Source organism: Chelonia mydas, chromosome 15 (genome assembly GCF_015237465.2).
Source record: "Chelonia mydas isolate rCheMyd1 chromosome 15, rCheMyd1.pri.v2, whole genome shotgun sequence".
Classification (NCBI taxonomy): Eukaryota; Metazoa; Chordata; order Testudines; family Cheloniidae; genus Chelonia; species Chelonia mydas.
In genome coordinates this window covers 9,125,844-9,147,449 of record NC_057856.1, presented here as the reverse complement: position 1 = coordinate 9,147,449, position 21,606 = coordinate 9,125,844, and the positions used below count along the sequence as shown (strand labels likewise).

Here is a 21,606-nt window from a genome sequence, read left to right as displayed (position 1 = left end):
CCATCCCCCCAACAACACCCCCCCCCCAGGCAGCCGTACGGGCCAGGGCTCCAGTACAGCTCAAATGGACGTGGTGTGAGCTCTTCCTTTTCCCTCCTGCTTAGCCACGTGCCGCTGCCCCCGGCATTGGACTATGGCAGTGACATCCATGCCAGCTCCCTGAGGTCCGTGTGCTTCTCTCCGGAAGGCTTGTATCTTGCTACAGTGGCAGACGACAGGTGAGGGACTTGGTATCTTATGGCTGCCTGCTGCAGGGTCCCTGCCAGAGCAGTTAAGATGAGCTGCAAAGCTCTTCTCGGCTTCTGGTCCTCAGCTTTCCAGCAGGGACTTCTGCCTTTTGAAGCTGGCTGCTTCTGCCAGTGTCGGGGCTTTCAGAGCAGCATGACTTGACTCTGGTCTTGGTTTGATGTGTCTTTGGGGCCTTGTTCGTTTGTCCTGACACCACAGCTGCCGGGGGCTGTAGACTGCCCATCACAGGTAGCTGTGTGTAACTCCTCTTTGGACATGGCTGCCTGGTTGCCATGGTGACAAGGCCTAAAAGTAGGATGAGCAGGTAAACCGCTGGCTCAGGTGTGTATGCCAGTGCCCTGCCCAAGAGGGGGGTTGATGGGTGTCGCCACCATCACCTTCCCAAGACCGGTGTCTTGTTGGGCTACACGCCGTGAAGCACCAACAGCATCCTGACTCGCAGCAAATTAAGTCCTGCTGCCTCCACCCCCCTGGTGCTGTCAGCTGCCTTGGAAATCGGGGGGGGGGGGAACCTAGAGAGGATTCCTTGCAGATCGAGAGCCTATTGTGGGCTAAAATCAGGACTGTAACTTCTTGCTGCTGCTTTTTGTCCAGTGCCTGTCCACTGTACAGGCAAACTCCCCAGCTCCTTGTCCCAAGGGGCTTTGCAAGGCTCTGTGAGCTTTTACAGAACCCTTCTTTTTGCATGTCGGGGTTGGTGACCCTGGGAACGTCCCTGTAGAGATGGGGCTAACCCTGCTGTTGAATCATCAGCCAGATTACCGTCTGAGCCAGGTCAAGCTGGCAAGGGTGGTGTGTGTTGGTCCTTTTGTCCCAGCTGGTGCTGGTATCTCTAGCACTTTTTTTGTTTGGGAGAAGGGTTAGGTAAATGGAAGTTCTCAGAAGCGGAAACCTCTTCCATCCACCCAGTTCGCTTATGGGCCACGGTCACAGTCAAGGTACTGGGCAAGGTGGGCAATGTTCTGACCCAGCATGGCAGCTCTTCTACGTTCTTATGACCTTGAGCCAAGTCACTTTATCTCTGCCTCAGTTTAAGCCCCTCTAAAATGGGTATAATGCCTGCCTCACAGTGGAGTCGTGAAGCTGAAGTAGCCTTGTAAATTGCTTGGAGGCCTATGGATGAAATTTGCTTTAGAAATGTGTGTGGTTATTTTAACTTTGACGGCTGAGAATTTATTTTAGCTGATGCAATTGGAGTAGCTAGTGCCACTTAGGTTTGTAAACTCCAGGGCCATCACTGTGCTTCTCTTTCTCTCCTTTAGACTCCTGAGGATCTGGGACTTGGAACTAAGAACTCCAGTGGCATTTGCACCCATGACCAATGGCCTGTGCTGTGTCTACTTCCCACACGGCGGGTTTATTGCCACAGGGTGTGTATGTTCTGTGCCAGCCAGTGGGACGTGCTCTGCCGAGAGCACACTGTGTTCGCGCTAAGTTTGGGGTGAGGGAGGCGGGGGAATGGGACTCCACCTTAACCCGAAATGGCCGCTGTTGTCTCAAAAGTGGGCATCCTCAGGCCAGGTCTCCGCTACAGGCTTCTGCCAGCACACAGCTGTATCCGTCGTCACACCCCTGACCGACACAGCTGCGCTGGCAGAAGTCCGAGCGTAGAAGGGCAGCTCTGCTGCTCTAGCATCTATCAGTAGAGCGTGCTTTGCTCATGGGGGGTGGGGGTGTTTGACCATACCAGTACAAAGCACAGGGTTGCTGGTATAGCTGTGTCCACACTAGCACCTAGCTGGTGTTTTACAACACGATTCCTATACTGGAATAGGGCTCCAAGTGTGGACATGACCTTGGTGCCAGGAAAGAGCGATGTTGGAAAATCCTGTGCTTGGAGCATTGTCTTCCCTCCCAATTCCCTACTCACCAAGCTTGGTTGGGTTCCTGCTTTATTCTTCCATCTCAGCTAGCAGCCCCCCATGTCCCCCCCCCGCCCCAGGACTCTAGGGTTCAGCAGTGAGCTGGGATGTTGCAGTCAGCCTTTCTCCTGTGTGTCTGCAGCAGCCTCTGCCGGCACACACCATGACAGTCCAGCTTTCTCAACCAGGCATGAGAGGCCTTGAGTGCGGGGTTTCTCTGGAGTGTGCAGGATGGGCTCTCATGAAGTCATCCCAGCGGGGGGTGGGGAAAAGGGGTGCGAGTGAGAACCTGTGGTCTCCCATGGAGTGGAAAATCTGCAAGGAGCTTGCAAGCCCGTGGTCCGTGATTGATGACTATCCAGTTCCTAAAAGTCCCGTGAGGGCAGCTTTTTCTTTCCTCCCCATGCAGGAGCGGGGTCAGGGCCACAGTTGCCAACTTTCACAATAAGCCAAAAATCAAGCTCATCCCATTTCAAAACAAGCCAATCCCTAAGAACCCCAACACTCTGTGACTGGGCCCTCCTGGCATGCAGTCTGGGACTGTGGGGGGCCCTCTGTGCACCCCTGACTCTCTCCCCCCTGGCCCCTGCTCGCTGGGAGCTGATAAAAAAAAAAAAAAAAAAAAAAGCTGCTACAAGCCAAAACCTAGCCAAGAGGGGAGTTGGATTAAGCCAAAAACAAGCCCAATTTCTGCTTTCCCCCCACCCCCGGGTTTGGCATGTCTGGTCAGGGCACGCATGCTGTTTGTTCAGATGCTGAGCTGCGTGGATGCTAACCTTTATCCTTTGTCTCTTGTTGCAGGACAAGAGATGGCCACGTCCAGTTCTGGAGTGCCCCCAAGGTCCTCTCATCACTTAAGCACTTGTGCCGTAAAGCTCTCCGTACCTTCCTAACAACGTACCAGGTGCTAGCACTACCCATTCCCAAGAAAATGAAAGAGTTCCTCACCTACAGGACCTTTTAAACCCTGTGTAGTACATGGGGTCCAAAGAAACCTGGAGGTGGCTGGCTTCCTTCCTTCCGAGCTTTGTTCTGGAACGGAGGAGCAGCTGGGGTTATAAAATGGTCACAAAGACCCACTACGTGCTATGGTTCTAGTGCAAGAAGGATTTCTGTTCCTCTGTTTGGGGCGTATCTTTGACCATGTAGGTTATTTTAATAGGAGAACCCAGCAAAAACATGCAGTGGGCTAGCTGATTGAGCTTTGAATTTGTTAGAACTCAATTCTCAGACAAGGAGGGGCAAGAGTTCTATGCAAGTGATCCATCCATTCAAGCGATGGCTGTGCGGGGCGTTGGATTCGGAAGGGCCCTGCCAACAGCAACGCAAGCTTCAGTTCTCTCTCGGTGCTTTCACTTCAAGTGCAATTGCTGAACATTGTGTGTTAAAAGCTAGAGGGCTCTGAGAAGCCGCCTTCACTGGTATGGCAATCCAAACTCAAACCGGCACTTTCATGAATGGGAAACTCTGTCCCCCTAGTTGAATTACTAAATGAGGCAGTGGCTTTCATGTTTATTACTTTCTTTGGCCTGGTTCCAAGATGGCTGAACCTGAACAAGTCTCTGTGTTGTGGGCAAAGACTTCAAAATAAAAGGTTCATTTCCCCCTTTTGAAGAGTTAGAGATGCTCTTCCTAGAGCCATTTTTTGGGTGACAAAAGTACACGGCCCTGAGGGAGACCCAAATGTTCAGTCGCAGGGGCCTGGTGTGGAGTGAAAGATCCCCTTAATACTAGTGTGGCTGCCAGAATGAAATTGGCTTAATCAGCCCACTTGGCAGAGACACAAGTACTTGTGGTTTGGTTACGTGGTGTAAGGCAGATGTCTCCTGTGTGTGTAATGGAAAGATGAACACCTTAAGGACAGCGACTGGGGGTCAGGACGTGCTCTGCACCAAGCCAGCTGCTGGTCTGGTTCTGTGAAAATGATTTCAACTTTCGGCAGCTTTTTAATTTGTATCCCCCTGGCATACACTAATTGTAGCAGAGCCTAGCTAGTTGGCATTATGGGGGAGGCCAAGCATGAACTTGTGAATTTTGCAAATGTGTGCGTTGGGGGGAGGGAAGGTGCAGATTTAATAACAACCAATTACTACCAGAGCTGATTTGTTCACTTACTTTGACAAGTCTCGTTGGTGAATTATCCAATGTACTATCCCAGTAAATGTTCTGTGGCCTTGTTTTTAAGAATGGTGAATTCTTGGCACGATGGTCACTTCTTACACTTGGCAGAGAGACAGCAGCTGACAGGGCTCTATTGTCCTGTTCTTGTGCTGCTTGCTCACTTTCTCTCCAGCCAAAGTACTGCTTTTTGGAGTCTAATTTCCAGGGAGTTTTCCAGGCAGGGCTAATGACTCATGTGTACTGTATCAAAGAGGTGTGTGTGTGTGTGAGTGAAACCATCTCTAATACACCTGTTTCATTTGGGCTAGTTTCTGGCAGCAGTAACAGTACATGCTTTGTCATAATTGCTCCAGTCCCCCTTTTTATAACTACCCACGTATATACTGCCATGCAACCGGAAGGGCTGTAAGCTACTTCAGAACACATGGCCATGACTGACAGGACAGGCTAACTTCCCCTTGAAATGAGGTGGGAGACTTCTTCCCCTTTTTAGAAAAATTAAATGTGGAATCTAGCCCAAAGAGAGTAAGCTTTTAATATCCCTAAATCTTGCAAAAATACCCCCAAACCTTAAGTGCCATTGGACTTTCTATTAAGGAGCACAAGTGACAGTATGGGTTAGCTGGAAGACTGCTGTCCACACCATGCTGCTGTAATAGTAAAACAAAGGGGAAAGTGCCCCCTTTGAGTGGCGCGCCTCAGACTGGGTGAAGCTAGGTCTGATCCAGCAAACCTAAAACCAATGTGTTCAAGTTCTGAACAAGAACTCATTAAAAGATCACAGCAGCAAAAGGTGCCCTTTCTCTAATGCTGGGAGCAAGGGTAGTGGGGGGAGGGAGCATTATCCCTTTAAACTAGCAGTTTTCTTGAAGATAGATCTTGGCCAGCAACTCTGAGCCCCATATGTGCACTGAACCTGTCTAGCAGAAAGGGGTGGTGAAATCCCCATCATCTGCACTGAAGAGCAGTCTCAACAAACCAGCCACTTGTTATACCTCAGTACCACAGCTGACCACCTCAGCAGCACAAGGGGTCCACGGAGCATCGCTCTCTAAGCTAGTAGAATGACTGGACCCTATCACTCACAGCTCTTCAATTGTGTATTTCTTCTGCATTGTACGTAAAGAGCATACTGGGACACAGATGGGCCCAGTCGAGCATCCTGATTGATGAAGCTGAAGATGGCCTTAATTTTTACTTGACCATGATCTGTAGTATTGCTGTCATGTACACAGGAGCCGGAGACATTTTTACAAACTTCAAGAGGCAAAATAAATGTTTCCCTTTCCTACAACTGACTACTAGTATGTTGTCATTCCTAGGCTGTAACTACACTAACCTGCTGCAATTTAGGACGGCAGGCCAGAAGCATCTACTGTAAAGCCAGTTTACAGAATTTAGGGTATTGATTAAATCAAGAGACCCCTGTATTCTGCACTGGGTAATGGTACACCATCTCTGTTTAAGAAGATCCTTCTGAGACCAGTTAAGGCTTCCTGTGAAATTGTGTCACGGGAAACCTCATTTAAAGTCTCATAAGGGGAAAGCTCCAGCACCCTCTGCTATACACAATTCAGCCTCTAAAGTTCCTGCAGGCTAGATGGGTCAAATCTGCTGCTGCTGTAGGAGTGCCGTTCCATTAGTCAGGGAAAGTTAGATATTTACACTGATGGTGAATTTGGACCAAAGTCTCCCAGTAGAAGCTGCTACAAGTAAGAGCTGGAACAGTGCTAAATATCAGCTCCCAGTAAATGAAAAGAGCTTGCAGCCTTAAAACCCAGCAACAGCCAGCTTCAGCTACACACTGTGTGCCACAAAGTCAACCCCTTCCTTGGGTGTAAGGGAAGAGATGAACCTATCTTACTTCCCTTCAAAGGTCTATTTCATGCTGCAGCGTATACACAGACAGTGCTCAGAAGTTGTCCATCACCTCACACTTAGCTAAAGGGCTAAATTCTGCCCTCAAATGCTTGTGCTGAGTTTCTCTTAAGTCAGGAGCAATGAGGTGCGTGTATCTGAAGGCCAAATTTGTCCCCTACATTAGAAGCCCCCTATACTGATAATACAGTGGGTAAGGAACTGCAGAAGCCACTGGACTCATGTGTTCAGCCAAGGACATTCTTCTTTTTTACTTCTTCATGGGAGGGTGGAGGGTGTAAACTGTGCTCGCAGGAAGCCACTGGACCTAAGCCTCAGCTACGATCAAGTCCCTGGTAACCTGAAAAGCAGCAATAAGGGAGCTTAGCTGAATCTTCTCGCTTGTCCCTGCAGCCAGTCTGTGCCTAAGACAGAAGAAAAGCATAAATATAAATACTCCATTTGGCCAGACCCTGCGCTGCAGGTATTGCTGGGTCTGTCCCAGCACAAGCTGGGCAACATGTGGGTTTTACAATTAAAACAAAAAACCCCCATGGATTTCATGGCAATAGCTTCTGGAAATATACAATTTATGCTAAAACACATGCAGGGGCCACTGAAGATAGTGGGCGCAGTCCTGTTGTGAGCCAGGGGTGCAGCATTAACAATAAATTTCCCACCGGAGGGGTTCAGGCAGGCCAATCATCAGCAGCCTGAAGATAACTGTTAGTGGAGAAAAGGCAGCGGCGGCAAGCAAAGGAATACTCACTCGATGTCTGCCATTTTGATCAGTAGCTGGATTCGGACAGAAGGTGGGAAGTCAACTAGGGAGTGAGATGAAGAGAGGGTTGAGTAAATGTGGTGTTTTAAAGAAGAGTCAAGCCATTTAAGGCTCCTACATGGACCTGCTCCACCCGTGAAGAAGAATGGCTATTTGAAACAGTAACTGAAGATGGCTGCATAGCCCTGTGTTAGCTCTGCTCAGGGAGACAGCAGTAGCAGCCCATCTCTTCTGCACCCAAAACACATGTTGCTAATAGCCAATGTGTCACAGCCATAAAGACCGTGCGCCACAAAGCGAAACAAGGCGGGTCAGACAGTGCTGAACAGGAACTAAAAAAATCCAAGCTGAGCTATTGCTCTGCAGCCAGCTCCATGCCAGTTCTTTCCCCACCTCTGGTCCATTGCAGTCTAACCGGTGAATGGAACCATGTTTGGTGAGGAGTTACCCGTGGGGCTTCCTCTTCCCATAGCACAGACACAGTCTTCCTTTGTTACAGCCTCACCCAGAGTCCCCAGACCGTAGCCCGGCCCCAGAGGGATTAGTTGCCTATGGGTTAATGAGGAACACCGTCTGCAAGCTACTTTGGTGGATATGCATGTTAGGACAGGGTGACCATGTGTTGTGGTGGCCGCCCAGGAGTATTACCTCGGTGCACAAACAAGTGGATCTGTGTCAGGATGTCATGCAGAGCCAAACCCTTCAGTGTCTTCAGCTCCAGGATTTCTGAGAAGAGAGTCAAGGGATTTTCTTGCACAGAATTCCAAAGCCTAGGAGTAGATGCCACCAAAACAAGGGACTCCTATCCCCCCCATTCACTGGATCCTTGGTGGGGTGAGCAACCTACCAACTGGCACTCTTGTTGGCAAACGTACAGGATCCAATCATGTGTGATGCCGCATGCCCTCAGCTCTGAATCTACAGCTGTGCGGGAGCCGGATCAGGCACTGAGCTCCCTGGCAGCGGTGCACAGTGCTGGGGGGCTGGAAATGAAACGAGCTGGACCACATCAGCCCACAGGACAGCAACACCCAGAGCTTCCCCATGCAGGGAGAGTGGCACTAATGCCGATCACAGGGAACCAGTGTCCCACTGGGAAGCACCACTCCCTGTGAGAGAAGGTGAGATGTAATTGTACAAACCGGGGATGCTATAGAGAATTAATTGGCATGAGTTACTTGCGTGGCCAAGTGCCTTATAATACAAAAGCCTCCCTTTTCCATTAGCGCTATTGGCGAAAGAGGCCACGTGATGCCATCCCATCATCACCATGTTAGTCGGACGCCCGTCTCACTCGCCCCTCAGGGCGGTGTAAGGAGGATGATCAAAAGGATACTTTTATAGGCAGTGGTGAAGTCCTGGTTCAGCATCCAGTCGAGAATGTTGGCAATGTCAGACTTCAGGGGGTGCCCCGTGCACGTGTACACAGTGTCCTCTGTCACCTTCCCAAAGGCCATGGTAGTGCTCTGCCAGGAGAGGAGGAGAGGTTAGAGGGCAGCTCTGGCAGGTGTGCATCAGCATCGGACCTTTCGGGTACGTCAACACAGGGATAAAAGACCCGCGGCATGGCCACGGCTAACTCAGGCTCCTGTGGTTTGGCCTGTGGGGATAAAGATTGCTGTGTGGACCTTCAGGCTCAGGCTGGAGCCCAAGCTCTGGGACCCTTCCCCCTCGCAGGGTCTCAGGGGTCTCCAGCGCAAGTGTCTACACAGCAATTTTTCAGCCCCAGAGCCCGAGCCCAAGCCCAGCCAAGCCGGGCCAGTCACGTGTTGTTTATCCCCATGTGGATGAACCCTCTGTGACTAGAACTGCTTTTCCCTCCCGTTAGCCCTGCAGGACCCATGCACCATGGAAGACCAAGCCGGACCCTGTTCTCCCTTGTGCATCATCAACAGAAACTTCTCTAAGTGCACAGATGTCACCCATTATAAATCTAGGCTCGGCAACGGGGGCTGTGCGGGTGTCACTGGGCCCTTAAGAACCCAGAGACCATGTTTTAGGAAGGAAGGCCTCTGAGCCTGCGGTGAGTTGCAAGGAAGGTAGTTGGGGGGAGCCGTTCTGCTTGTCATCTGAACCAGTCACTAAGAGGCAGACATGGAACCCCACCCACGGTGCCATTTCACATCGCTTCAGTACCAGGAGTGAAGAGGAATCTGCCATGGTCTCTCTCCCACCCCTCCAAAGACAATCTGTGCAATCAGTAACCGAACAGACTAACTTCCCCACCCGCCTTCCCTGTATACCATCTGCTGCTGCTGCAGCATTACTCAGCCACTTGCCAACAGTCCTCAGCCAGCGCTGGTTCCCCACAAGTCACTGCAGCGCTTCAGGGATGCTGTGGGGAGAAGGGCTGAGGGTTCTGGCGGGCTCTGTGGCTGTAATACCATCTCTACCTGGCTGCTCCTGCTGCAGCCAGTCTCGAAGGAGACCCTGGGCTGGAGCCGAGCCAAGGAAGCGCACGCTGGGAAGCCTAGGCCCGCAGTGCACTCTTGCCTACAAATACCATCTGCAATGCTGAGTAAGTGGAGGAAGAGCTCCTGAATCTCTCCCTTAACCATGGGGATGAGGATGTTGCATGTGACCAACGGGTCTGACTCCCTGTGAACCATTCCACGCACGTGTCAAGGGAGGAGACGTCCGTCTGGCCATTACACAAGTGGCACCGTTGCCGCTCTGAAATCAGAGATGCGGACTCTGGCGCTGGGGGGCAGCAAGCTGAAGCCACACATAGGACTGTACCTGCAAAATATTCAGAGCTCTGCGCATGTCGCCGCTGGAGAGGGTCACCAGTGCTTTCATCCCATCTTCACTCACGTCAGCCCTGAAAGAGACAGTTTTCAGGATGCACAGCAGGGGCCCTGAGCCCTGGAGAATTGCTGAGTCACAGAACAGCCACCATGGGACACCCCAATATTTGAACAGTCCTAATAATGTCACAAAGCAATGTACGGACATGGCACCGTGACAGTTTTGGGGCCCTCTGTCTCTATGCAAAATGGTATCTTCACTTCACTCCTCTTCCCGGCTTCCAGGAGCAAAGACGACAGATCCTGACACCTCAGGATCATTTGTTCAGGCCGAACTAGACTGACAGACCGTCCATCCCCATGTGGGCAGGCAGCATGGGGACTGCTCTGCCAACTGTATTGCCTGGAGCGGGGCTGTGCAAGACAACCTTCAGTCGGCCCAGCAGACTCCAAGAGGTGTATGCAGGGCATGGAAAGAGCCATGAGGCTCTGGAGGCAGAAAACAGGTATTCCCAGGGGAGAGGCCTAGTGAAGTAGAGGTGAATTTGCTGAGCCAAAGAGAAGCACTGGCTAGAAGCAGGTGTGCAATATCTGCCCCCGTGACAAGCTTCCATCACACACACCACTCTGCCACGGCACTCATGCCTCACCTACAATACACCTGCTAGTCCTGTGGCCAATCACGTCAAAAGGTCCCAAGTATTGGGTTTTTTTGATATGAACTAGGTTGAGCTCAGACTTGTTTAACTTCTGAAGAGCTGGGTAGCAAGTGAAACACCAGCCCACAACTCCGCTATGCCACCATGGTTTTAACCACAAACCGTGGCTGGTTCCATTTGTCTTAAAGAGCAGTTATACTCAGACAAGGAACTCTGAAGGGACACCCCCTTCTCTCCCAGGGCACAAACCCCCTGGGTGGGCACACAGTCAGATCTTTAGTATGAAAAGTAAGGAGCCAACACAGCTGTAAGAGAGGGAGTGAGCTGGTTTCCCCTCTGCCTTGAGCATTATTAACACAGTAATTAAGCTCTAATTAGAGCCTGGTTTTGCTGTGTTGCACCTGGGCAGGCCCACGGTCAATGGAGGTGCTATTAGGGCAGAATTTGGCCCTGCAGAACCTTCATTAGTGGGGATGAGGGTAAGAAGAAAATCCAGCTCAAGTTCACACAGCTGGCAACCAGTAGAGGGGACCTGAGCAAGTTTGCTCTGGAAAACCACAAACAAATAGGACTCCAGGAGGCCTCTCCTCTTTTCAGTCACTTTTCAGCCCTACATTTGCATTTGAAGCTCCAAAGCAGCTTAAGGAAGGGACCTGCAGCATCTCTAGCTGCCAAAGGTTGAAGGGAATTGATTTTGAACGGAACAAAAGAAGAGACAGAGGAAAACCACAGTTCCCTGCAGGGGGAGAAATGTGTGGAGGAAACTAGAGAGAAGGAAAAAGCCAGCTGTTACTTCCAGAGGTAAGAGGAGGATTTAGGAGAGCCAAGAGAAATTGGGAAGGGAGGATTTATGGAAAGCAGTGAGGACACCCGTGATTGCATGAACAAAGGCAAGAGGCAGCTGAATAGGTCAGATGCTCCCTCGATGCAAAACTCCATTTCCATTTTGTTCTGACTCCCCTCCCTTCCCCAACAATGTTTTTTACTCACATCTCTTCCTTAATGACATGCTGCAGTCTGGGGACCATGAGTTCTGGAGTCAGGGGGCCAAACCGGAACCTTGTGCATCTGGACTGCAAGGCAGGGATGATCTTGGAGAGGTAGTTACAGATCAGGCAAAACCTGGTGTTCTCGGTGAATTTCTCAATCACTGCAAAGGGGGGGAGGAGGGGAAGGGAACTGCCAATCAGAACTTGCACCAGCCTGTGTTTGTGCAGTCAGAAGAGAGTTAGTGAACACACGTAGCATGAAATAGCTTGGAATTCCTGGAGCTAGAGTTTCACCTCCCAGAAGGCTTGACTCAAGCCCTTTATCCTTCCTTCCAAAGAAGGAGTTCCAGGAATTTACTGTGCGTGGCCCCTTTGGTCAAGACCTGGAACACCGAGCCCATGTCGTTATCATGAAGATACCATACAGATTCCTCCTCTCTCAGCTGCCTTCAGGAGTTAACGTATATTGCTCCTTTCATCCCAAAGCATGGTACTGATGGATATACGCAAACGCACACACGCCACTTCAGCATGGGAGATGCAGTCACTGGAGTGTTAGGCAACAGCTACCTTGCCTACAACACTGCTACACACACTGTCGTGTCACATGCACAGCGTTACCACTCGCTTGCTTGGAAAAAGCCTGAGTAGACAATTTGCTCAGGGTGGGAGGCAGAACTGCATGAAATCACAGCTGGGCCCTGTCTGAGCGCCACCACACCCTTATCCGGTCACAAGCCAAATGCCACTCACCTCGCCTTAGGGCATTCTGGGCATCCTGGGTCATAGCGTCTGCTTCATCCAGGATCACAAGCTTAAAACCTTTCCTAATGGAAAGAGAGGGGATGGCTGCTTCAGTCATTCCTGCCTGCAGCCTAACCCACAGCAGGCTCCCTGCCTGAGCACTCGAGCTGGAGGAAGCCCATGGAGTTGAGCCGAGCTTGGCCCTGGGAGATTTAGAGCTTGGAGAGACCCAGTCCTACCAAAGCATTAACTCCTCCTTATACCCATCCCTTTTTTGGCTGACATCCAGTATTTCAAGCCATTGCTCCCAACTGATTCACACCATTTCACCCCAGACTCACGTACCCTTTACGTACCCAGAATCCTCTATCTTCTCTCCCTTCCGCAGCACTGTCCACATACGGCCGATAAACAGACATTTCCAGAAGTGGCCATTGAGTGTTGGTGCCCAGCTCGACACACCCAAGGGCCTGACTGCCAGAGGTGCTGAGCTCTTGCAGCTCTCGTGACTTTGGGAGTTGATGTTCAGCATCTCTGATAATCTGGCCCAGGATGGGGCCCCCGAAAAGCAAGGCACTGCATGTCAGGGGCCACTTCTGAGTATGTTGGGCCTTGATTCCGTTCATCTTTTAGTCCGTTCCCTCCACACTCTCATCCCAGATGCTCATCTCAGCACTCTCCCCCATCTTCCTATAGTAAAGCGCCCAAAAGAGAATACCAGACTGGAGTTGTGGGGACACGCTCCTCTCCTGTGTGTTACAATACCTCCCAGAGACTGCAATAACTTCCTTATTTATCTCCCTGAATACTCTTATTTCCTCCTCCCCATCACGCAGAGAATACTTTCCACACATCTCCTGTCCAGTCACTACCTAACCCACCCTGTAACTGTGTGTAACAGGCAGTTAGAAAGCATGTGCTTCCCCCCAAAAACTGACCATCCCCTTTTAAGCCAAGAGCGGTATTTCAGTGTCATACTTTACATTCTGTGGACTCCTTGTGACTTGGTGCAGGTCAGGGAGGAGAAAGGGGCAAAGCACAGATAAAGGGAGAAACCACCTCTTGGGAGGCGAGGGATACCAACATGTCATGGCACTTACTTAAAGATTGTCCTTGTGCTAGCAAAGCTCAGGATGGGTCCTCTGACAACATCAATTCCTCTGTCATCCGAAGCATTCAGCTAGAGAGAGGGGGAGGGAGATGGCATTATTAATGCACCTCTGCACAGGAAGAGCTTGTCTACACCTGAAAGTTGCACTGGTGACACACTACGGTGGGGATTTAGATTTAGTTAATCTGGTGGAAGCCACTGTATGGACACTTATTCTGGTTGAAGAACAGCTTAAGTTTACCGAGATCTACTGATGAAAAGTGCTACATAAGAGCTATGTATCGCTATCATTGTTATCAAGAATAATTGGGAAAGGTTTAAGCTAAATGGACATAAGCCTCTCAAACTAAAATAAGACACAGTGACTTGTACTGGTCTAACTTAAACCAGGTCAACTTCCTTGGGTACACCAGGGCTAAGACTGCAGCGTATATGCAGGTCTCGATATCTAGGCAGGCAAAGGGAAACTGATCTTTAGCAGTGTTTGTTTATGGAGAAGCAGCACTCCAGGATGCTAACTAACCCTGGCTAGCCCTTCACTATACCGGGAGCAGAGTTATGGGAGTTGGAAAGTACCACCTGCAAATGAACAAGAGCGCCGGGGCCAGCAGGACATTGTGATTTACCTCTAAAACCATGGCGTTGAATTCCTTGTCTTTATAGAGCTGTTTAGCACAGGCCAGAATTGTGGAGGTCTTGCCAGTGCCAGGTGGTCCATAGAGGAGAAGGTGAGGCAGACGATCTTCGCTGATGAACTTCTGAACTGATGAGAGATGGGTGAGGGGGTGAGGAAAAGAAGAGGCCCTTCCAATTAGATACTAAGTGAGCAGCTGTTGGTCTTCCTGCTGTTAGATTTAGGGGGCTAACCTGTAGCATCCCCTGCATGCTGAACTCCAGGAGCACTTGTGATGTACTGCCAGATGCCTTCAGAGTGCAGCACACGCTCACTAGACCATTTTGAGAAGGGCACATTTGAAACAAGTTTTTTTTTTTTTTGGCTCAAAAATGATTAAAAGTCCAGCTTGGTTTTGACACGGTAATCTAGTTTAGAGGTGTGCCCTTTGCTCCAAAGCATTTCATCAGCTATCTAGAGTCCCCTTGCATGACAGCCACCCATGGAATGTAGGGTTCATGAAGCCGCAAAGGAGGTGGGAAGAGGAAACTGTGGGCTAGAATATCCTTGCCCTTACAAACAGTGCCATAGGATCTTAAGTGTCCACACAGTGCAGAGGAGGAAAACTTATCTGTGCTTACCTGAAAGTTTCCTTTCTTTGAGTAGAAAAAGCCACAGATCTCTTACAATGGGTACTCCTGCCTGCCTGCAGCTTGGAGGCAGACTGAAGCAGGCAGCCATTAGCAGTAGAGAAATGCCTCACACCCTGAAGTTCCCTCTAGCCCTGTGGTTCTCAACCAGGAGTACGCATACCGCTGGGGGTACGCAGAGGACTTCCAGGGAGTACATCATCTAGATATTTGCCTAGTTTTACAACCGGCTACGTAAAAAGCACTAGCGAAGTAAGTACAAACTAATATTTCATACAAGGACTCATTTATACTGCTCTATATACTATACTATAAGTACAATAGTTCTATTTCAATTGAATTATTTTATAATTATGGTAAAAATGAGAAAGTCAGCAATTTTTCGGTAATAGTGTGCTGTGACACTTGTATTTTTTATGTCTGATTTTGTAAGCAAGTAGTTTAAGTGAGGTGAAACATGGGGGTACCCAAAACAAATCAGACTCTTGACACTAAACTGGGAGGAGTGGTAGATACGCTGGAGGATAGGGATAGGATACAGAGGGAACTAGACAAATTAGAGGATTGGGCCAAAAGAAATCTGATGAGGTTCAACAAGGACAAGTGCAGAGTCCTGCACTTAGGATGGAAGAATCCCATGCATCACTACAGACTAGGGACCGCATGGCTCGGCAGCAGTTCTGCAGAAAAGGACCTAGGGGTTACAGTGTACGAGAAGCTGGATATGAGTCAGTGTGCCGTTGTTGCCAAGAAAGCCAATGGCATTTTGGGATGTATAAGTCGGGGCATTGCCAGCAGATTGAGGGACATGATCGTTCCCCTCTATTCGACATTGGTGAGGCCTCATCTGGACTACTGTGTCCAGTTTTGGGCTCCACACCACAAGTAGGATGTGGAAAAATTGGGAAACATCCAGCGGAGGGCAACAAAGATGATTAGGGGACTGGAACACACGACTTATGAGGAGAGGCTGGGGGAACCGGGATTGTTTAGTCTGCAGAAGAGAAGAATGAGGGGGGATTTGATAGCTGCTTTCAACTACCTGAAGGGAGGTTCCAAAGAGATGGATCTAGAATGTTCTCAGAGGTAGCAGATGACAGAACAAGAAGCAATGGTCTCAAGTTCCAGCAGGGGAGGTTTAGGTTGGATATTAGGAAACACTTTTTCACGAGGAGGGTGGTGAAGTACTGGAATGGGTTACCTAGGGAGGTGGTGGAATCTTCTTCCTTAGAAGTTTTTAAGGCCCGGCTTGACAAAGCCCTGGCTGGGATGATTTAGTTGGGTATTGGTCCTGCTTTGAGCAGGGGGTTGGACTAGATGACCACCTGATGTCCCTTCCAAGCCTGAGATTCTATGGTTCTGTGAAAGGGTACAGTAGATTGGAAAGGTTGAAAGTTACTGCTCTAGCTAACGACTTTCACAGCTGGGATAATTCCATTCTACTTTCCTAAATTACAGATTGTGTTAAATATTGATGAAAAAGCAAAACAATTTCTCCTACTGAAGAGCATGGGGATAACGTCCCCTAATGAAATAAATCTGAATCTTTGGGTGTCAATTTCCATCTCTATTCTGGATGACCATTTGTCTCTAGGGTGTGCTGGATCTGTGGATCCAATTACTCAAAGAAAGGAGATTTTCAGGTAGAGTGCAAATAAATGTCCCTATTCTTCACCATACTAAGGTCCCCAGCTTCATTACAATGGGGCTTTCATGCAGCATGGCTCTGGGGGGGGCGGGAACACGATCATCTAAACAGATAGTTTATATATCCTCTTCCTTCCCCTGAGCACTGAGGCGTGGAGACAACTTCTGCCAAAAAAAAAAAAAAAAAAAAGGCATTGGCTAATGAACAGATGACCGATACGTAGTATTTGGTGAAAGTATGCACTGATGGCCACTTAGTCGCCTTGCAGCTCTCAATACAAGAGAAGAGACTTCTCTGCCCTGAGATTGTCAGTGCCCTTCACAGACAGGGGTTTGATAATTGACAGAAGGAAGAATAGTTCTTGAATTCGCTTTGGGAATGAATACTGACACAGTCGTGAGGACTCCCGGTCTGAATTCTAAATACAGTACTGGGTCTCATCTGAGAGCACTCCCATGGCCTTAAACAATGAACTTCACCTACTTAAGTAAGCTTCATTTGTTGACATCTTACTAGGACCCAACTGATCATCACTTCCTCCAAGGATCCCTTTTTAACCTGTCTGGTGCTGGTTGGGGGACTGGATTTGGCAATAGCAGCCCTGCTCTGTGAGGCTGAGACAGAGGAGGGTCCCACGCTAGGGTAATCAGACCTAAAAGCCACCGCCTCCTCAGCCAGAAAGACAAACAGTCCCACTGCTGCTCTCCCAAAGTGGTGGGAAAGGCGAGAGACATTTCCCAGCTTTAAATATGCCATTCACTACCTCACAGCTGGAGTCTTGACACACGGGGAGGCCACAGAGTGCTTTGCTGCTGTTTCCACATACAAAGTGGTCAGTCACCAGCCCACCAACCTGACTTAAAACGAGCAAGGATATTTCTGGCTGGAAAGTCCAGTTTGCTTAATCCAGCCACTGCCACATAAATCTTGGAGTTGCTCTCAGAGAGAGCAGCTACTGATCTCCCCTTGGCACCTGAAGTCAGGCGTGCTGGAACAATTTTTACAGGAGGAGTGCTAAGAGCCATTGACCCAAACTGTAAACCCCGTGGATAATGGAAACCACTTCAAGCTAGGAGGTGCAGCAGCACCCCACGCTCCCCTAGTTCCAGCACCTATGCCCAAGGTTTGTTCCAGCTGCCACTTGCAAAGTGGTATCAGGACTCCTTCAGCTTGCCACATGACCTGTACTGCTCTCCTCAGCATCCAGCCGGAGCCAGGACTGTCAATCTACTGGTTTGAGGACTCTGACTAGCCTGAGCTTCCCAGGATCTCCCACGCGAACATGGAGAGTTGGAAATAGATCTGCCCAAGCGCCGGATTCAATGCCAAAGGCCCCTATTAGCTGTGTGAAACAGACTGGCGTCCTGCTCTCCGTGAAGAGAGGTAGGCACAGACATTTTGAGGCTGAGAGGCCCATACTCCCCCTACCATCCGCCAGGTCACACTGCCTGTGACAGCGGGTGGAGGGGGTCAGATGACACGTCATTTTATTATTATTTATTTTTGCTGTGGGGCTGATGCCACCTGAGAGCTTCCCTGCCCAGGGGAGGGGGCTGAGGTGACACCAGCCTGGGCGTGGCTGCCCGCAAAGGGCCTGTCTAGTGAGACCACCATTCCTTCCGGTTTAAAAAAAAAAATCTCCCCCAGTTCAAAGTGCTGAGTCCCCCACCAGCAGGGAAGGCGACCGCGTTCGCCTCTGTAGTGACTGGTGCACACAGGGAACCCTCAGGCCTCCTAAAACGGAGGCCAAAGGAGCTAGAATGTAGTAAATGGTGGGGCAAAGAGGCCCCTTCCTGCTTGTTTGCTCTTCCACAGCTAGGCTGCTCTCCCTCTCATCGAGCCGCTTGGCCCCGAAGCTGGCTATACCAATCCCGACGGCCTCTTTTCCTTCCTGGGACAGGGGGCTGAGACGGCCCCAGCCGGACTGGGCTGTGAGGGGGGAAACTGTGCTCTGCCCACACAGCTGGCCAAGCTCCCCACCACAGCCCTCGATGAGAGGAGTGAAGCAGGACCCACAGGCCTTGCCTTTTGCCTCTTCTCCGCCTAGCTCACTTCCGGAAACCTGCCAGGGCAGCAGCGACTACAAACACCGCAGAGGGGAAAAAGAGCTGAGGGGACAATCTCCCCAGGAGCAAAAACACAGCCCTAGGATGTGGCTGGGTATAAGAGAGAGAAATTAATTAGCAGTCATGTGAGCCAGAAATCTGAGAGGGGGAAGATGGGCGTGTTCCTCAGGAAAGCTCTGCAGCTGGGTGGTCTGGCCAAGCTGCTCCTTGCTGGGGAGGCAGATAAAATCAGGGGGAATTTCAGGGCATTCCCCAACTGCCAGTTGACAGACAGGTCTGGTTCTTCCCCCAGGCAGGCTGAGGTACTCACTGTAATGGATCAGTGGCCCCTAGCACCAAGAAGAAAAGATGATGACACGTGAATGAATCTTTCTGATGACCATAAAAAACAAACTGCATGGAACTCAAGACTGTAGAGCTGGATTGACTCTCCAGGAAGAGGCATGTTAGTTTACAACAGTTATGCTGAAAGGCTGATAAGGATACAACAGGAGGCAGAAGGGCATCCTGTAAAGGGTGCAATGAGGACCCCCTTAACAGGTTAATTCTAAGCAACTGTGATACCTTCCACCTCTCTCTGCAATTTCATACGGCTCATTATAGCATCTAGGCCCCCTCCCATATAAAAGAATCAAAGCATTTCCCCTAAAAAGGTTCATGCATGCCCAAAAAGGGTTTATTATGAGAGACCCATGTTAAAATAATGGCAACACATCACTGATCGGATGCGATTCGATTTAACAGGCTTCTGTAAGCTTGCCACCAATTATAAAGATGTTTGTTTCCATAGCGAAAGAGAAGCTGCATTATCTAGTGGCTAGCACATAATGTGGAGTCAGGACTCCTGGGTTCGACTACCAGCTCTACCACTGCCTTTCTCAGTGACCCCAGGCAAATCATACCACCTTTGCCTCAGCTGCATCATCTGTAAAATGGGAATTATAGTTGTCTACCTCAAAGATATCACGGGAACTCGTGTCTGCAAAGGGCATACAGAAGCTCAGATGAAAAATGGTAGCAGTATTAAATACTCACTGGTGCTCAGAATGTCCTGATGAGAAATTAGGTCACTCAGTGTCTGAGGACGATATTTTTCCACCCTAGAGATAAAGATATTTTAATATAAATGCAGATGAAGAGCTGAGACTTCACAGGCATTTCACAAGTGTCGAAACCAGGTGTTCCAGGAATGAGATTTCTCTTTGTTCCCTTCCCAGTGCTGGACAACAACCCACAAGGCTAAATTAACACTCACCTTCAATCTACTCTGAATTTGGAACGGTGTGCTGACATCAAAACCTAGTCCCATGGTTCCGGTTACAGTTCAGAGGAGTCTGTTTTCTGAATCTAGTCTAAGATGGCAAAAAACTTCACAAAAAGAGCTGAGCTTATAATTTTTCTGCCCAAATCCTGGAAGGGGTAGGCTCTGGCATCATCAAATCCAAACCCCAGCTGAATCCTAACACACAGAGCCCAGTCCAAGCACTACCTCATCCCAGCTGAGGACTTTCTAAGTAGGATTACTGCTGCAGTTCCCTCTTAAGTTTGGAAGCCAGGTGACTCTTTTGGCATCTACAGTATCTTTAAATACTCCAAAGGTTTGTCTTGCCCTATACATTTAGAAAAACCCTTGCATAAACCAGTTGCAGTGACATCACTTTATAGATGCTGCAAGAAGCACACAAGTTTAGGGACAAGATCCAATCCCATGCTTTTAACTGCAAGATACTATGAAAGTTCTAGGTCTTCACACTGGCCTTTACAGGGGATTGATTGGAGGCGGGCAGAGGAGATGCTGGAGGCAGCTTGAGCTGGGAGTTGCAGTATGGTCCCACCCCAAAGGAGCAGGTAAGGTGTGTTCTTGTGTGGCTGAGTACAGGACTGGTAGGACACCCTGCTTTATTTTTTTTTTTTAAACAAATGTTTTGTATTGAGCTTAGAGTGGGCCAGGCCGAGTGAATGCAGAACTAGAGAGCCACCAAAGCAGGGTAGCCTTATTTCTATGGATCCCAAGGGTACTGGCTTTGGACAAATTGCCCCCGATACAGAAATCCATTTCCCATGCCAGGAGAAAAATGGCATTTGAAGCCATAAAAGACTTTATTGTTGATTTACCCAAGTGATCTCCCAGATGAGGTCCATGGAGAGGGCAGGCTGCTCCAGATCAGACCAGGCGAGCAAACCAGCTTGTCCCAACTTAGACAAACTAAGTGCCTGAGATCGATTCTGCTTCTCCAGCATCTCCTCTTCCCGCCCCTCGGGAAGGAATGGCTTTCTCAGCTGGACGCTGAGCGTAGGGCATAGGGAGTGGGTTTTGACAAAGGGGGAGGGGGGCACGCTCAGCTTCCCAGCCCCACTGACCCCTGCAAGAGGCCCTACAACCCTGCACTCCGGGGAGAGAGTCTCGTGAAATTGCACAACCCCTTGCGGGGGAGCAAAAGTTATTCTGACCTCAGGAACTGCTGCTTCCCTGTGGCTCACCCCATGCAAGGCTCCATTACAGAGCCGCTGCCTCCAGCCAGGGGCTAGAGGGAGGGCAAGAGGGAATCATAGAATCATAGAATCATAGAATATCAGGGTTGGAAGGGACCCCAGAAGGTCATCTAGTCCAACCCCCTGCTCAAAGCAGGACCAAGTCCCAGTTATATCATCCCAGCCAGGGCTTTGTCAAGCCTGACCTTAAAAACCTGTAAGGAAGGAGATTCTACCACCTCCCTAGGTAACGCATTCCAGTGTTTCACCACCCTCTTAGTGAAAAAGTTTTTCTTAATATCCAATCTAAACCTCCCCCATTGCAACTTGAAGCGCGCTGGCTTTGAGCGATGCCCTCCGTGCAGACACCACCGGGAGAACAGCTGCCCCACATGTCCCAGGCCCGCTCCTGCATGCGGCAGGGGGGTGGGTCTGGCTCCCCCCCGCAGCTGGCGGAGCGGAGGGCCCCGATCCCCGCACACCGCAGGCCCGCTCCTGCATGCGGCAGGGGGGTGGGTCTGGCTCCCCCCCGCAGCTGGCGGAGCGGAGGGCCCCGATCCCCGCAGGCCCGCTCCTGCATGCGGCAGGGGGGTGGGGCTGGCTCCCCCCCGCAGCTGGCGGAGCGGAGGGCCCCGATCCCCGCACACCGCAGGCCCGCTCCTGCATGCGGCAGGGGGGTGGGTCTGGCTCCCCCCCGCAGCTGGCGGAGCGGAGGGCCCCGATCCCCGCACACCGCAGGCCCGCTCCTGCATGCGGCAGGGGGTGGGGTGGGGCGGGAGGCTGGTCTCAGCCGCCCCACGGACCCCAGGCCGGGGGCTGGATCCCAGCTGCCGCATGCAGCCGGAGGGGCCCGATCCCAGGCACGGCGCCTCCCCTACCATGGCAGGTTCCTGCTCCGGCCGGCCGGCGGCGGCGGCTTGGGCGCTACAGGCTCCATGGGGCCGGGGCGCGCGGAGCAGCAGCAGCCGCGGAGTCCGCCCGGCTCGCGCTCAAACCGCTCCCGGCTCTCGCGAGAGCTCCAGGCTCCGCCCCCCTCC

At 50.6% G+C, this 21,606-nt stretch overlaps 2 protein-coding genes across 4 annotated transcripts in view; one reads left to right on the top strand and one right to left on the bottom strand.

Annotated features, from left to right (window-relative positions):
• Positions 1-5,526, top strand: part of WSB2 (WD repeat and SOCS box containing 2) — a 20,336-nt gene extending 14,810 nt beyond the window's left edge. For both annotated transcript variants that reach the window (XM_037878505.2, XM_043529158.1), the window contains 3 exons: positions 105-218; positions 1,512-1,619; positions 2,913-5,526. In XM_037878505.2, coding sequence (XP_037734433.1) covers positions 105-218; positions 1,512-1,619; positions 2,913-3,075 — 385 coding nt within the window. In that variant the 3' untranslated portion in view covers positions 3,076-5,526. The remainder of the gene's footprint in view (positions 1-104; positions 219-1,511; positions 1,620-2,912) is intronic.
• On the bottom strand, positions 4,743-21,606 carry RFC5 (replication factor C subunit 5). Of its 2 annotated transcripts, XM_037878507.2 has the most exons (12): positions 21,448-21,532; positions 19,353-19,449; positions 19,133-19,197; positions 13,747-13,883; positions 13,110-13,189; positions 12,019-12,092; positions 11,267-11,426; positions 9,610-9,691; positions 8,207-8,336; positions 7,519-7,596; positions 6,859-6,913; positions 4,743-6,514 (listed from the first exon to the last, which is right to left on the bottom strand). In XM_037878507.2, exons 4-12 carry the CDS (start codon positions 13,756-13,758, stop codon positions 6,418-6,420), a joined length of 768 nt encoding a protein of 255 aa, XP_037734435.1. In that variant the 5' UTR covers positions 13,759-13,883; positions 19,133-19,197; positions 19,353-19,449; positions 21,448-21,532; the 3' UTR covers positions 4,743-6,417. The 2 variants fall into 2 exon arrangements, with proteins under 2 accessions (XP_037734435.1, XP_037734434.1); XM_037878506.2 differs by lacking the exon at positions 19,353-19,449 and having other exon boundaries at positions 21,448-21,606.

What these genes read in the sequence shown, in the direction of transcription:
- RFC5 (XM_037878506.2), bottom strand. Translation starts at nt 21,506, where the DNA reads ATGGAGCCTGTAGCGCCCAAGCCGCCGCCGCCGGCCGGCCGGAGCAGG. An exon ending in CCAGAATGCCCTAAGGCGAG is followed by an intron (nt 11,427 to 12,018) that starts GTGAGTGGCATT and finishes CCCCCTTTGCAG; the next exon opens with TGATTGAGAAATTCACCGAG. An exon ending in CCACTTGTTTGTGCACCGAG is followed by an intron (nt 6,914 to 7,518) that starts GTAATACTCCTG and finishes CTCACTCCCTAG; the next exon opens with TTGACTTCCCACCTTCTGTC.